The following is a 16214-nucleotide window of genomic DNA, read 5'->3' on the forward strand; positions in this document are numbered from 1 at the left end:
ACTTTACATACGTTTACTGTATTCGAATGTTTCGAATATGAAATATGAACTAAACATTGGAATGAAATTACAGCTCGTAAATATCATTGAATTCAATGATCGAATTCACAAATTCAATGTTGCAAATAATACGTGACATGTTTTTTCATGTTAAACTAACGCAGACAAGGTACAATAAATTCGCGACTCGATAGATACGAATTCCGAGAATTTATTAACTGCCATTTTGTGGGAATTTTCAGATAACATTAAAAATGTGTTATATTTATAACTTTCCACTATTTTTAGACAAAAAGTTTGTTGGGATTAGATAACAAATTCAACTTTAGTTAAGCTTAGTCGTGTCTTTTCATTTTCCCTTTGTACTGTATACCACGAGTGCTTTTCCTATCATTTTCTTCAAAGTTTTCTTCAATCGTAGACCCCCTCCTTTCAAATTTATAGACCTATTGGTTCCAGGTGTACCATCGAGAGAAGTATGCTCTCGAAATATGTCGGTATCCTGCATGGGTTTGTCTATTCTTCCGAATGTTTTACTATTTGGCAAACATCTGTTAAGAAAGCAGTCTGCGCGCAACAGGTGCTCTGTCGAAACAACGTTCCAATCGACGAGATCATACATTAGATACATAATTGCCATTTCTATATTCGTGTAGTCTGCTACCATCGCCTCGCATAGAAACTATCATAGAATAGTATAAAACAAAAATATGTCAGACACGTGTTGTTCTCATTGAGAATTGTAATGATTCATACATTATCCAACGATCGAATAACGAGATCGATTTTACATAAAGTTAACTATTCACGCTATCTATAAATACCTTAGTTTGAGACTTATAATCTAGGCCGTTCCTTTCCAACCATTTTTACATCGCGACATACATACTTGGAGGAAGCTAACGTTTCTATGGCATACTTTTTCAGATAATGGAAATTATTTTAATATTGTAATAATATTTTAGGATATCTCGAATTTTATTCGAATTATACAAACAAACTTTTATGGTCAGGGCCTTTTTTTTTATCTATCAGCAACTCGAGACGCTTTCTAAGCATTCTATTGCCACGAATGTTAAGATTATATTGACTTCGAAAATGAGATCTCTAGTCACCTTTGGCTCAACGAAAATCATCTTATTGGCACTTGGAGTTCCAAAGAAATGAAACCTAAAGAAAACCTAGTGGTGACTGAGAGTCGCCTTTCGAGTGCAAAGGGTTGATCCTTCAGAATCTTTAGATACGTATTCATACTTGAATAAGCTTGCAGATAACTTGTGAATTGAAACGCGCACGATACCGTAACTGTTCAGAGGAGTCGATAGTCCAATTACAATGGTGCCCGCCTATTCGTACACCTGAGCAGAGGCTGCCGCCCGGAGGCTTCTCTTTTCAGTCCGGTACCGTCGCTCCGAAGTATCACTGTCCGTGGCGGCAGCAAATTATTCATACGGGATAAATCTCGCGTCTGACACATTCGGTTCAACGAACCTTGCAAAGGGGAATTCCCTACCGCCGTGGAGAGCTCCTTTCCCGAAAGACGCCATAGTGGCATCGTAAATTGTTCCTCGTTCGAGCGTCGTGACGCGAACGGACCACGGAGAATGGTAATTTCTGACGAGTGAATGAACGAAGGACAAGTGTCTGTTGGCATCGAGCCTTCCTTCGATGCGATTCGGTATTTTTCCGTAAAACTTTTCGAACGAACCTCGCGGAAATCGGTCATCGAACAGCAGTATGTAAGTACCGTTTGCAATTACTCGAACAGTAGCGTGTCCAAGTTTGCTGCAGTCGCACAATTGCGTTTCTTAACTCCTCCGGATCGGAATTATTCTGGGTAGAAGGACGTTCTTTCAGTTATTTAGGGTTTAATGAATTTAATTAAATTAAAAAATGAAAATACCAGTAAGTAGTAGTCATAGAGGCCATTTTTTCTGTTATCTACCAGCAACTCGAGATGTTTCTTAGCATTCTATTGCCATGAATTGTAAGCTATCTAGATTTGAGAATAAGGTCACCTTTACCTCACCGACGATCATTTTATCGACATTTCGAGATCCAAGGAAATGAAACCTAAAGAAACATTGGGTATTGCAAATTTTGCTGCGTGAAACCCTAATGGTGACTGAGAGTCACCTCTCGAGTGCAAAGGGTTAAAAATAACGGAACGCACGTTGAATGTGTCCGAATCGAATGACGAATTTTTGCGCTGGATCTTTGAGGATCCCTATTTAAAAACGCACCAGAAACGTGGCGATTTCACGCGTTAGCCTCGTTCGACTCCGATCGTTTTCGTGATCACGAATCCGCTATAACCGGCCCGACGTCTGCGTCTCTTCGTGATTTCACACGTCGGGGACGTGCGTTCGTGGTGTCCTTGTAATTTATCTTCCTTGAACTTTCTAGAAGAATTCACGGTGTCTCGGGAGGCACGAACGTCCAATGAGACATCAACGAAAAGGATTCCGAGCGAATAGAAAGTTCTATGGACGGGGGCCAATTTGCATAAGTCGACGGCAACGAAAGTGGAAACCGTCTGTTCCCCCGATTTTCGAGAAGATCCGCACCGATTTCGATCATCCGAAACGCGAGTGACATAACCCCGGGAGAGTTATGTTCAAGGGTCCGGCGAAGAATTCACGATGGGCGGTCCGCGTGAACAGTTAGCAGTACCTTACGGGAAATCTCGTCGAATAGAAAGTTTTCCGAACGCTTCGACTTTCTGTTACTCACGAAACGTACAAATTTCAATCGCGCCGTTGAAAAGGGAACGAAGCCTCGCGATAATGGACCGAGAACCATTAAAAGGTGTGGTATGAATATCGTCCTTTGCGCAAAAATATCACCAACAAAAATCAACTAGCCCAAGTAGATTCAATAATTAATTAATTAATTAATTAATTAATTAATTGGTCATTGGGGGTAGTAAGCGACTACATATTTATGAACGAGGGTGTACGTATATGATGATACGAGCAACGATCCAGAAAACTAATTTTATTAAGATATACTTTTCGACCATTTTGCGGATCCTTTTCAATTGATTGCTTTAGTTGAAATATTATTCAAGCGATGCGAAAGCATTGCGAAAGCATTGCGACGCATTAATTAATTTATAAATTGTCGATACAAATAAGGGTACTAAACTTTGCGTATGTGGGTACCATATTGACCTGAATTTTTATTCTTAGCACATATTGTATGATATCATGCGATTTGTGTCCTAAAATTTTACATGGTTTGAATCGATGAATATGCATGCGGAAGCACAGATTCCTGAGAAACTGGTTCGCGTTTGAGAACGCGACAAGTGGAGAACGTAAAGTTGGGCTTGGAATGGAAATCAATTTCTTCTTCTTCTTGGAAATTGGCGAACACGTTGCGTTCCAAAATCTCTTTTCGTCAATTATAGAACGTAAACAAACAATAAGTATAAAGTTATTAGCTATTGCTAAATTTTAAACGAGAGAAGAAACTAATATTTCAATTTAGAGAAACTTAAAAACGTTAAAATGGTTAGTTATTTTTATGTTATTTATAGAAAAGGATAGAATATATTTATTAACCCTTTGCACTCGAGAGATGACTCTCAGTCACCATTAGGTTTCACGCAGCAAATCTGTACCTAAATGCCTAATGTTTCTTTAGGTTTCATTTCTTTGGAGCTCCAAGTGTCGATAAAATCCTCGTCGGCGAGGTAAAGGTGACCTTATTCCCAAATCTAGATAGCTCAGAATTCATGGCAATAAAATGCTAAGAAACATCTCGAGTTGTTGGCAGATACCAGAAAAAAAAGGCCTCGAGTGCAAATGGTTAAAAAAATGTCGAAAATGGATCTTCGTTCCACCGACCGCAACAGAAAAGAAAATTGATCGAGAAACTGTCCCGCCTGTTTAGGATTTCCCATTCGCGTCGACTGAACGTGGTCTCTAATACGCAGGACGAGTCGAAGAATTTCAGTAATTTCCAGAAATATTTCGACGATCGTTATTACGTTGTTTGCTCGATGATACTCGGGGACCGAGTCGAATATCCGCCAAAGTCACGAAAGAAATGCTAGACGAGCATTCCTTGCCGCAGAATGCTCACACCCACGAGAACTGCTTCTAAACCGGTAGAATCCAGTTGGTAAAGCGATTTATAATCCCGAAGTAAACTCATACAGAGCGCATTAATTATATCGATCGCTCTGAAAACATTTTCAACGCAGTCTCTGAATTCAAATCTGCCGATTAAGAAACCAGTTTCAGCTCCAATTCCAGCATTTCCCTCCGTCTGCGGTTTGTATCAACGGGACAGTTCTGTCTATACTTTTTCGACGCTGGTATTCTACATTCGACTCAATTTCGTGCTATGACGCAACTAAGTTGCTATTCGAGCCTAGTCTCGTTTGCTTTGGCGTAATAATGGCGATAAAAATGTCCAACCCGAATTCGTTTGGATTCCATCGCATCAAGGAATCGTGGGCAACGAAAGACCAGACGAAGCTGCAAAAAAAAGCCATCACGATGGAAGAACCATATGTCCAAATATCGCCCACATTGAATGAAAAAAAAAATTAAAAATAACAAAAAAACAGCAAAAGGAATACGGAACCAGGAACCATGGACCAACATGCCACCAGCGAATCTACACCAAATCCGAAAATCAACCAACGATACAACTCCGACAAGTGGCAATAACAAGATTGAGAATTGTCCACACAAATCTAACCCATTGTTACAAAATAACGAAATCACCATCGTGCACCTTTTGTGGTGAACTTGTCACAGTTAAACACTTAATTGAAGAATGCCAAGGAATGCAAGCACGATCGAGTAGAGTACAAACTTTTAAACAATATGCAGACGATTCTCAACAATAGAAACGAATCGAGGTTCGTACGCATTTTACGTAGCTACTAAAGAAAAAAATTTTCTGACTCTATCTATCAGATAAAATATTCAGATCTACGCTGTCAAATTTTCTTCTTTGAACGTCCCTTTATATGTAAACGAAATTTCAATGACAAAAATTATGTAAAAAATTATAGCAAAAATTATATGCATTAGAAAAACACATTAACTGGACCAGACCAGACCAGTGAGTCTCAGTTTGATATACCGGGACCTTCTAAAACGTACAACATCGATGGAAAAATATCATCAAGGATCGACTAACTAAGAGAGATTCGGTTGAATATTCCGGGAAGGTCTGAAAAAGGTAAGCGGTCTGTTTAGATGTCCGAGGAGTCGCAGGTTCCACACGCGACGGGCGATGGAGCCGCGTGAACGCGATGACACGGAGTGAACGCGCGCCGAGCGAGACGAAACGCAGTGAAGACGAACGAAATAAATGACTTACTGTGCGCGGTAAAGGTCATGATGACGTCGCTCTGGTCGATGGCCCTGAGATCCTGACCGGTGAGGTCAAACTCGCCGGCCCTACGTTGCTCGGCGATTGGCTTCTCGTCCTCGTCCTCGCCGAGCGCGTTCTTGTATATATCCAAAAGAAACTTTGGCGCCGACCTCTTGACCTGCGGCGGCCTGCCGGCCGTGTTCCTCGGCCGATCCGGCAGCCCGAGTAGATTCAATATCTCGTGCTCGACCTCGCGTTTCTCCCGTTGGCTGACCACCCTGTGCACCACCGTCTGGTCGAAACCGTTGTCGACGTAGAGGCCGCTCATCCTGTCCGCGGCGGCGGTGCTCGTCAGCCCGGCGAGGATCGTCCCGAGGATCAGCAGGGGCGCGAGACGGCGCGGCGACATCTCGCCGCGTCTTTCCGCTCGTGATCGACACGGGCCGGAAGCCACCATTCTATCTCCCGTCGCTTCCACCACCACCTCCACCAGCACCACCTTCCCCTACGCCACCGCCTCCTCCTCCTCCTACGTCGGCGCTCGCACGACGACAACGTCGTCGTCGTCGTCGTCGTTCCTATCGAACCACCAACGTGGACGCCGAGCGGGACCGCCGCCTCGGCGATCGAGCCGCGATCCGGCTAAGAGATCGATCGATCCTGCGATGCGACACCGCGCTCTATACCATGGAATCCGCGTACACAAGAGTCTCCAACACTAACCAACCGAGATTCTTCTTCCTCGTGCACTGCCTTCAGTCTCGGTTACATCGACCATCGAATACCATCCGATTTCTTCTTATCCTAAAGATCCTTGGTACACTAGATCGAGTCCAAGCTAGATCCAACTTGGAACTATCCAACACTTTCGGGTTCTCTTGTTCCTCGTACACTGTCTCGAGTTTAGATAGATTCTTCGACACCAAACACCTTCGGATTCTTCCTTGTCCCCGCGCACTAGTTTAAATCTGGATCGAGTCGACGAATTACAACACCGAACACATTCTCAGTTCCGACTTTTCCACGAACACTAGCTTCTCTGGGAGCTCTTTTATCGTTTCACGCGCTCAATTTGTTCGATAGTCATCCGAAGACACTCACCGATACGATCGTTACAGAGATTCCTCGTCTCTGGATCAACGTCTCTTACCCGACGATAAGACCGTTCACGCGCACAACCTACCGTCGACTTGGTCAATTCTATCCGGGTCTTGTTAAAGCGACCGAGAACCGAACGGGCACACTGCGCGCACTTTCGTCGAGGAGCGATTTAAAGGATGCACGCCGCGCATGTTCGCCAATACGCGCCACGGGTGACTCTCGAGATCCTCCTCGGTGACCACCAGTGACCACTGCCGCCGACTCCCGCGATGCCAGTGCCAGTCTGTTTGTCTGGCTCGTACCGTGCACCTCCTCGTCGTCGCTGCTCCTCCGCGAGGCCTCACCACCGCCTCCCAGGGCCGTAACGCTCCTCCGACAGAGCCACGCCTCGCTTCGTCTTTGCCTTTGCCTCTGTGGCTCGCGTTCCCTCGTTTCGCCTCGCTTCGCCTCGCCTCGCCTCACCTCACCTCGCCTAGCCTTGCCATGCCTTGGCTTACCTTGCCTTGCCTTGCCTCGCCTCGCTTCGCCTCGCCTTACCTTGTCTTGACTTATCATACCTTGCCTTGTCTTGTCTTGACTTATCATGCATTGGCTTGCCATGCCTCGACTTGCCATGCATTGGCTTGCCATGCCTTGACTTGCATGCCTTGATTTTCCATCTCTTGGCTTTGCATGCCTTGATTTGCCATGCCTTGATTTGCCATCTCTTGACTTCCCATGCCTTGACTTGCATGCCTTGACTTGTCATGCCTTGATTTTCCATCTCTTGGCTTTGCATGCCTTGATTTGCCATGCATTGGCTTGCCATGCCTTGATCTGCCATCTCTTGACTTCCCATGCCTTGATTTGCCATGCATTGGCTTGCCTCGTCTTACCTTGCCTTGTCTCGTCTTGCCTTGACTTGCCATGCCTAGCACCTTAGCATTTCCTCGCATCGCTTTCGCCGGTAGCCACCCGTACATACTAATCCTCACTCGTACTCTCTTCTTTCACTCTGTCCCCGAACCTCTTCACAGCGATTCTTTCAACCCTTCTCTCCTTTCATTCACGGTGGCATGCAGACACGACGCACCACGAGAGCCACCTCTCGCGTGCAAAGGATTAATAACCAAAATCCTACAGCCCATTTTGAAAATGCCAGATCTATTGCTTGTGTAACAGGTCTGTAAATGAAATTCGGATTTTTGCTAATTTTCGTATCGAAACGACACCGTGTGCCTTCCATTGCGTAATGCGAGTTACATTGTAATACACGTCCGCGAACCTCTTCAGAACCTTGCATACACGCGGTGTTACACGCTGCATTCCGCGAATGCCGCGTTAGGCGTACAACAGCGTTCTACGCAACACGTCGCGCACTTGCTGAACAATCTAATCGTGAGCCATACCTTTTCACTTTGCGCGAGCTATTCTTCATTTTCACAGTTCTCTTTATCACGACCATCTACCCGCGGCAAAGTGTTTTTCCCCTTGATACGGCGATCGAAATATAGACTATCGTGACTGCGTTCGTAAAACGATCGACGCCCCGCATACTTTCCCCTTTTCTTATTTAACGCGTTACATATACGCATGCATGTTCAACTTCGTTCCGTTACTTAACAGACATCGAACAAAGTGCGATAGAAACGTTATCGTTACGTTATTCTTTAAAAGTCCATATCGCTTGGTTCTGGATAACTTCATCTTACTGTAACTGAACAATTGAAAATAATTTCCTGTTTTTGTAATAGTTTTATAACATCAAGTAAAAAATGTTTCTTTATCGAGGGTGTTTGTAGATTTATTCCGAACTAGGAAGTTTAAATTTAACACATTTTGCCTTCTTAGGTAGGTACAAGATATGTATTATGTATTTGTCAGCGAACCACTCCTTAGTTTTCTTTCAAGTATGCAAGGAGCACTGCCTTGTTGGAAAATATAGCCCTCGTACTCCGGTTCAAACAAGTTATCTACCGATGGCTCCAGAACTTCTTGCAACATCTTTGCGTACACATATTTTCATATTCATTCGACTATTACATACAAACACTTCTCCAACCCCCGATGCCGTCATACAGGTTCAATCCATTACGCATTTACTTTCAACTTTATTATATTCTTGCATTATGTTCTTGCGTTTGCATTTTGTACATTTCTTGTACATTCAAATTTCCTATAAATGCAGAAAGATCCGCAGTCTAGTAATTGCAATACTTTGTATGCAGTACAACCAATACTTTGTATCTATTATCGACATATCATCTTATGTTTCTATAATTATATGAATTAATAATCGGGTCTAGAGAGTTATCCGTTTATATTTATAACGTACCCATTGAACACGCATCAGCAAAGAAATAATCCGAGTCTTGAGTCAGAGACTCGAGCCTCTTGCGTTACATTGAACATTGAGAATAGCGAAACAATCTTCGTCGACGATTTCATAAATTAAACTTGGATTACTTCAACCCTACTGCTGACGTTTAGATCTTTTGCAATACTCGTCATGGTACGTTAAGCTCAACTGGATTTCATTCCAGGATCGGTAACTTCATATGAAACATTACTGTGGAAAACTATCGCTAGTTAATGACTATAGTTTCGCTTTACCCAACCGACTTGGTTCCTTCGACGAATTGAAATGGAAACGTGTAAATTATGTAAAATGATAAGAGTTGGGGTACATAATGTATAATGACTAAATGATCTAGGGAACGGAAAGAGACTTGAACTGTTTGCCAAAATGGTTGACTTTGACGTATACTAAAAATGAAAAATGACGTGGTATTAATTTTATGTAATAATATAATAATTTTGCTGGTTAATTCTTTACCAATCGGTAACTTATTAATAGACTTTTTGCTAGTACAACCAATACTTCGTATCTATTATTGACATAACATTTTATGCTCCTATAAATATTAATCAAGAAACGGTTCTAATAGATGAACCAGATATCGAATGTTGTCAAAATACAAAATACTATTGCTATACTAATACTATATAAATATTATACAAATATAAGCACATCGAACTCTCGAACTATCAAATCACTTAAGATCTTTTACACACTTTGCGAAAGTTGTATCTAGATAAGAATTTTGCCCATCCTTGCACCGAAAGACTGCAAGAATCCAGAGAGAAACTTTCTACGAATATGGAAAAAATGTTGCATGCCGTGTAACGAACGTAATCCACCGACTGGCTGATGATGCAGAGACGGAAGAAACGGAGGATTCGGTGGATGAACGTTCGAGACATTTCGAGCAAAGTTTCCACCGGTGGATCTACTGAATTTTCGAAGGCATTTGCACGCCCCTGGGTCATAGAGATAGGACCGCCCCTGCCGAAGAAGTAGGCGGCGTTCACCAACCCTGATCGTCGACTCTCTAACGTGGTGCCGGAGATCAGGGTTAGGCGAGGAAACACCGTGCGATGGCGGCCGACCGAACCTGCAAATTCTTCCACTTTTTCAACCCTTTGAATTTTTATTAACCAGCCGGCCCGACCAATTACGCGCAGTGTCTTACGACTGCTCTTCTAACGTTTCAATTATTTTATATTGCGATTTTTAAGACACCCGCTACAACTAAAATTATACTCCGGTTACAAACTTGATAATACATGAGGGCCACGCGGAAACGGGATATCTTTAGGCTGAAAGTTTCGAGACGTGAGACGTTATTCGAAGAATGTATTTTTGGAAATTATATTCCATTCGCGGATTCGACATTTCCAAAAAAAAAAAGAAAAAAAACGGTACAAGAAACTAAAAACTCCATAGTCTGAAAATTGTTGAATGTATGGACTCCTTGGTTGAATGTCATCCACAATTAAGAGAATTAAGAGAATTTATCCCTGTAAAAAAGATTGCGAAGAACACTTACGACATTGGCTATTAAACAACAATTTTTTTAAACCTTTTATCTATCGAGGTTTTCTTACTACTTGGTTGCTTACTTTTTCGATACATTGTTCGTCAACGATGATGTTAAATGGTGCACGACATTACATAGATAGTAGTAAAAGCTCGAAAACGCGAGCAACGAAACATTATGGAAACTTTTGGCCAACGATGCAGGCGTTGAAATCACCAAGTGCTCGTAGTCCGCGGACAAAAATTCAGGTTACCGAAAAACCAGGCAAACTATGTTAAGTGTCGAATATTTTTACATAAATATGTTAAATCGATTAACTAGTTCCACATTCTTCATTGCTACTTAAAATATGATATTTTGTGCTCAAAAGTTAACATAGATTGCCTTCCGCGAAGTAAACGTCGCGGAGAACGGGGAATTATTGTCGCAGTGAATTTTTAATAGAAATGTAAAACAAAAAAAAAATAAATCACGTGTCATATTAATGCGCAACCAACCATAAGCGTGGAAGGGGCCGGGGTGGGCGGACGACGGTGAAAGCGAATCTGAGTCGGTAGTATCATTAATCTGCCTATAAAGCCAGCGCAAGGCTTATAATATCGAGTTTGTTGTGAGAAATATTTGTTTACTCGATACAATTTCCTTACCGGCTGGCACGCGTAAGCGACAAGTAAAAAAAAAAAGAAATATCTGTCTCGCATTGCCTCCGTTCTCTAGAAAATGTGCAATTCGACGTCACAACGGCGTTGTGTCGGTTTTTTTAAATAGATTTTCTCATTCATGAATAATGTACGAGCAGACAGAAATTGGTGAGATATTTTTAAATGTGACATCACGTTATTTCACTTGTTTACGTCAAAGTCGCCCGTTTCTTTTCTGTCCAGCACGAAACGTAACTTTTGCGTCGCCATAGACCGATATACGGCGTCCATCTAAACCAGGCCACCCGAATATCTCTTCCAATTTCAACCTTTTCGGTGCTCTGCGCGAGTAGTATACTCGTCAAATTATTTTGTTCTTGTCGTGCTCGAGACGAGTTCAATCGCATGAGCTTTGTTAAATAGGTAAGAGCTCGAAACGAGTTAATTCGTCGACTCCTTAACAATAAGTTGGAAACAGCTGGAAAGGGAGACCGATGAAGTAAAAGATCAAGGGCTCCCGAAGGAGAGCACCTTGCTCTCGATATTAACGAACGTGTTGATAATTCGCTCGTCTTTACGATCCCGCTGGTTACGTGGAACAATCATTAATCACTCACCGGCATTCCTCTCGCAGGTGACAAACGCAACGAGACCAGTGGATCATTGGCGTATTCGCTGACGGTCTGGGTCTTAATTCCTCAGCGACAATCCTGAAAACAACGTTTGTAGCTTACAGCCCTGGCTCGTCATTCTGCACATTCGTGGATGGAACTCTGGAGAAAAGTAAGAGATGCTGCGGATCGCTCTCCCCCTCTCTCTCTCTCTCTCTCTCTCTCTCTCTCTCTCTCTCGGTATACTCTCTTTCTCGACTGACCAACAGCAACAAAATAAATAAAATAAATAGAGGAATATAGGAGGTAAATAAAAAATGTGGCAGCAGAGAAGAGAGAGGAGAGTGCAAGAGAGGAATGGATGGCGGGAGGGAGGAGAGGCAAGAAGAAAAAGAGAGTTAAAGGGAAAGAGGGAGTGGAAAGGAGAGAAAGGGAGAGGGAGAGGAAGGGAGAGTGCCCTCAGGGCGAATTCCCGTCGAGCATCGGCCGCTGCAGAATCCATAGGTGCGTTCACCGGGGAAATCCCTCCCTCGGAGATTATCCTCTCGAAGAAAATTCAACGACTACGCGCTTTGGTCCGCCGCGCAGTGGTTGAATGGCGGAAAAAACCTTGAATTATAAAAGTTACATTTTCGTGAATCTATTGTTATATTCTGGTAGCCACTTAACTGTAGTATTTAACGCTTTATTTACCGGGAGCCTATTTGTTGGCTTTTTAATCGCGGTATTTAGCTATTCGAATTTATTTACTGTCCGTATCTTTCGAGAAATGGAACGAAAAAATTATGTTTACATTGTCGCTGATCGAGTGTTTATATAATTAGAGCGACGCTTGGTAGCAGTCCAGTTAACAAGAGTTAAACCGAAGTTCACTAAAATCGGACGGTATAATAAATACTGTTGTAATAAATACTTGATCAACGCAAAAACATTTGACGACAACTATCTTTAGTTAAAGTTAAGGTAATCCTGATTCAAATTTCGTCTACTGAACCAGAGATCGAGACGTACATGTATTTTAAATAATAATACCCTTACCGATTGCCTCTGTGTGTTCAATTTGGTTCTCCACCTCACCGTGCATTGATAGTAATAATTCATGAAAAAATGTCAGAGTAGAAGAAAAACCGGGTAACATCGGCTAGATGACGAATTGAGCCGCGTAAAGTACCGATCGGTCGTACCGTAACGTACGACATACCTCTTCCCAGAAATCATCTTGAGGCGATCTACCGGTGAACGGTCGTCTCTCTTCCTCTCTTTCTCTCCTCGTCGAGCCGGGTCGGCCCCTTGTGTGTCCCTGTTGCGTTAGTTGGCCAGGTCGGTGCCAGGGAGTCTACCAACGATAACCAGCTGCGCGTCGCACCGGTAGACTGCCTGCTGCCTCCGGCTGCTCTGGGGACCCTGGGACCGGTTATACTTGACCCAGCGGTTTACACGCGCTTGCCGCCGGCAGCACCACCACCGCCGAAGCCAGATCGCACCGCTACCGAAACACGTACCTACAATGCCTGGACAAACTCCACCGCGGTGCTTCTCTCTCGCGCACGCACGCACGCAACCACAAACAAACAAACAAACAAACACACTGTCGTTCTCTGTCATGCACGTACACGGCCAACGATCTCCGTCGGGGACATACACGCTCCACCTCTATCGGATCCACTCGTCTCGAACCGTGGACACTTTTGCAGTTATCATTCACACTCATCGGAATCATCGGCAATCATAAACTACGGTTGCGATCTGAAATCATAAATTTGTAACTTTGTAATCGTTCAGAGCTAATCGTAACTATTATTAGTTAATCATTAGTAGACTGCAAATGTTTATGCATTTACGACAAGTCGAAATATTCGAATATGTTTGGGAATCCGTGCGGAATGGAAAAGTATATGTATAAAATATAGATAATAATATACGGATTGTACCGTTTAGAAGATAAGACGTGCTTTCGTTTTAGTTTGAATTCTTTTTCTGTATCTGTGAAAATATCTATTTGCATAAAAATCCGCAGTTTATCGTTAGATTATTTTATGTATTTATGACGCATTCAAACACTTTAGGCCGATCGCGCACGGCGCAACCGATTTGAAATTAGTATTGCAAACCGTTTGCGCTCTTTGCTTTACCTACTGAAGAATTGGATCCACGGTCGCATGCAACTAGTTTCAGAGTGGTTTGAAACTGATCGGTTGCGCCGTGTGCGATCGGCCTTATGCTGAATAGTTTCAGAGTCTATATACCAGTGTAAAATAGAATGTTATTATTATGTTTGAACCATATTTTACATATGTTTTGCATGTTTCCCATATTAACATACATCTAAATGCGTGAAATTCCCTGTCTGTTAATCATTAAACGCGTTTAATGATTGTTCATTAATTGTTCACCGTGATTATTGATTACTCGGTAACCATAGTTATAAATTACATTTTACCTAACGCTACACTAATCTATCCCGTCCTACTTTTTCGTCCTCGTTCCAATATCTTTACGTCTATTTTTAGTTATTCAAATGGTCCTACTTGAAGTGTTAATCTTTAGGCACCGTACTACAAAGAGGTACACGACAAAAGAAAACTGCGAATCAATCGATGTGTTCCCTACTTTTAAATTTCAATGGTTCGAAGTTTTTAACATTTTTGTTTAATTAAACAATTTACGTAATTATTAATTACAAAATGTTTGTATAATTGAGTAATGCACATGTGATAGTATTAATGTACACGTAGAATTAAGATGTGAATTAATAAAATGTAATTTTAGAACGAGTTGTCCTTTAAAGTTTTAGACGCATCAGAACATTTGTTTACGTCTTTTCAGCTGGAAACTTTCGACGAATTTATACAATTATAATGGTAAAACTACCTTAAAATTATGTACAGACACAGTATACTTTTCACAGGAATTTCTCACTTAACATATTTTTCCATAAATTTACGATGAAATTCACTTCTTAACGAATCGTTTATGAACACATCGTGTTTCTTCTTTGGTTCGGAGCGAGCACAATTTTTGAAAACAACGTCGTCATCCCATCGTCGTCTGACTTTCATGTCTGTTCGACCACTCTGTGATGAATAATTTAATAAAGGGTTCCCTGATAGTATATTTTCCATTCTTATTCTTTCCTCTTCTTGCCGTTTCTCCATTTCCTGCAAAACAAAGGCACAACCTCAAATTTGATCAATTAGTTTATTAATTTAATCAGCTATAGTAAACAAGGTTCAAATAGTTAACAATCTCAGCAAGATTAGGTCAATTTTTACCCATACTATATTACATCAAAATTATAAACCAGAAATTATGCCATATTATAATTCAACTAAATATGATATAGACATATTAAATGAATTACTTTGAGAATGTTTGACCATAAAAAAAAAATACATGGTCTTTTTTTAATTGTATTGACATTTCAATACAGAATGTATTTATCACATACTTCACAAGAAATTCTAAGTAGGAATATTATATATCAATAAATAAAAACTGAAGATTACTTTTGGAGAAAGTAAGAGATAAAGAAAAGAGAACTAAAGAGGCATGAAAAATGAACTATTTACATTAAAAATGATAATAATTAAACTAGCAAAAATAACTACATTTTGCTTTGTGCTCAACTATCAAATTTTCCATTGTCTGCTGGCTGATACATTATAAACATTGATTCTTTTCATTTAAATACTTTTATACTTTATATAATACCAAATATGAGAAATTCAATAAAAATCTAACCTTCTTTGCTTGCTCTGCAGCTCTTTCCTTTTTAATACGTTGCAATTCAGCCAAAAGGGCAGCAGTATCATCTTCGTCGCTTTCTGATTCTGAATCGTCATCATCTAGAGGATCGTCTGCATCTAAACTTGCTGTCGGAACTTGATCTATCTTTTGTCTTTTGGTACTAGTCGCAGAAGTTTCTCGAGGTGGCTCTATCATACGTCGATTAGAACTTTTACCTTTCTCTCTTTCGCGTTCACGTTCTTCTAATTCTTTGCGAAAGTCGCGATTTCGCAATTCCTCTATCGTTCCTTGACCATGTTCTCTAAACATGAAAATCGTTCGAATAAATACAAACAAATAAGGTTATGTTCAATTATATTCTAAACAAAATATGATATAGTATTTAAGGAAACAGTATACGCAGACGTGTATATCTTAAAAATAAAATGAAACAAACTAAAATACCTGTACTTTAGCTTCGTATGAGAAGGTAAATCTCTACTACTATATTGTTTTGATATCGCACTTAAATCCTTTTCGCCACGTCCTTGGCCTCCTCTAGCAGGTTCAAACGTGGGTCTCGCAGCCGTAGTCATTTTTATTAGAAACTACACAATCCGGTTTACTTTACTCCTTATTAAAACGTCTTACAAATATTTTCAAAACACAGCTAATCTTTCAACAAATTATACGATTTCGCTCTGGGGTGCAACTCCGAGTTGACTTCAGCGACAGTTGCGGACAAAGTAGGAACTTCGTTGGTGGCGCCAGTTCACCTCACGTGTACCCTTATTTCTTCGTCATTGGTAATCTCAAATTTCCCTATGTATTCAGCAATACAATTCGTTGCAAGCATACTTTTCCTAAGGCTACAACTATATAACAGAAACAGTGGCGTAACAACCAATTTTGTGACTCGAATTTTGTCATATTATATT

The 16214-nt window shown here is 41.3% G+C and overlaps 2 protein-coding genes across 3 annotated transcripts in view; both read right to left on the reverse strand.

Annotated features, from left to right (window-relative positions):
* The window catches only part of LOC128891060 (protein 60A-like), a 32376-nt gene extending 25638 nt beyond the window's left edge, over window positions 1–6738 (reverse strand). For both annotated transcript variants that reach the window (XM_054150236.1, XM_054150237.1), the window contains exon 1: window positions 5344–6738. In XM_054150236.1, the coding sequence (XP_054006211.1) occupies window positions 5344–5794 (451 nt within the window). In that variant the 5' untranslated portion in view covers window positions 5795–6738. The remainder of the gene's footprint in view (window positions 1–5343) is intronic.
* A 7055-nt stretch (window positions 6739–13793) lies between these two features.
* Window positions 13794–16061, reverse strand: LOC128890950 (spliceosome-associated protein CWC15 homolog). The gene is made up of 3 exons (XM_054149995.1): window positions 15742–16061; window positions 15292–15598; window positions 13794–14708 (listed from the first exon to the last, which is right to left on the reverse strand). The coding sequence occupies exons 1-3, from the start codon at window positions 15870–15872 to the stop codon at window positions 14466–14468; spliced, it is 681 nt and encodes a 226-aa protein (XP_054005970.1). The 5' UTR covers window positions 15873–16061; the 3' UTR covers window positions 13794–14465.
* Window positions 16062–16214: the final 153 nt, after the last annotated feature.

This window comes from Hylaeus anthracinus, unplaced genomic scaffold (assembly GCF_026225885.1).
Source record: "Hylaeus anthracinus isolate JK02 unplaced genomic scaffold, UHH_iyHylAnth1.0_haploid 12001, whole genome shotgun sequence".
Lineage (NCBI taxonomy): Eukaryota > Metazoa > Arthropoda > Insecta > Hymenoptera > Colletidae > Hylaeus > Hylaeus anthracinus.

Excerpts from the sequence above, each read along its gene's own strand:
- LOC128890950 (XM_054149995.1), bottom strand. The coding sequence starts at position 15,872 with ATGACTACGGCTGCGAGACCCACGTTTGAACCTGCTAGAGGAGGCCAA. Across the intron at positions 15,599-15,741 it reads CATACGAAGCTAAAGTACAG|AGAACATGGTCAAGGAACGA; the intron begins GTATTTTAGTTT and ends TTTCATGTTTAG. Across the intron at positions 14,709-15,291 it reads CTGCAGAGCAAGCAAAGAAG|GAAATGGAGAAACGGCAAGA; the intron begins GTTAGATTTTTA and ends TTTGTTTTGCAG.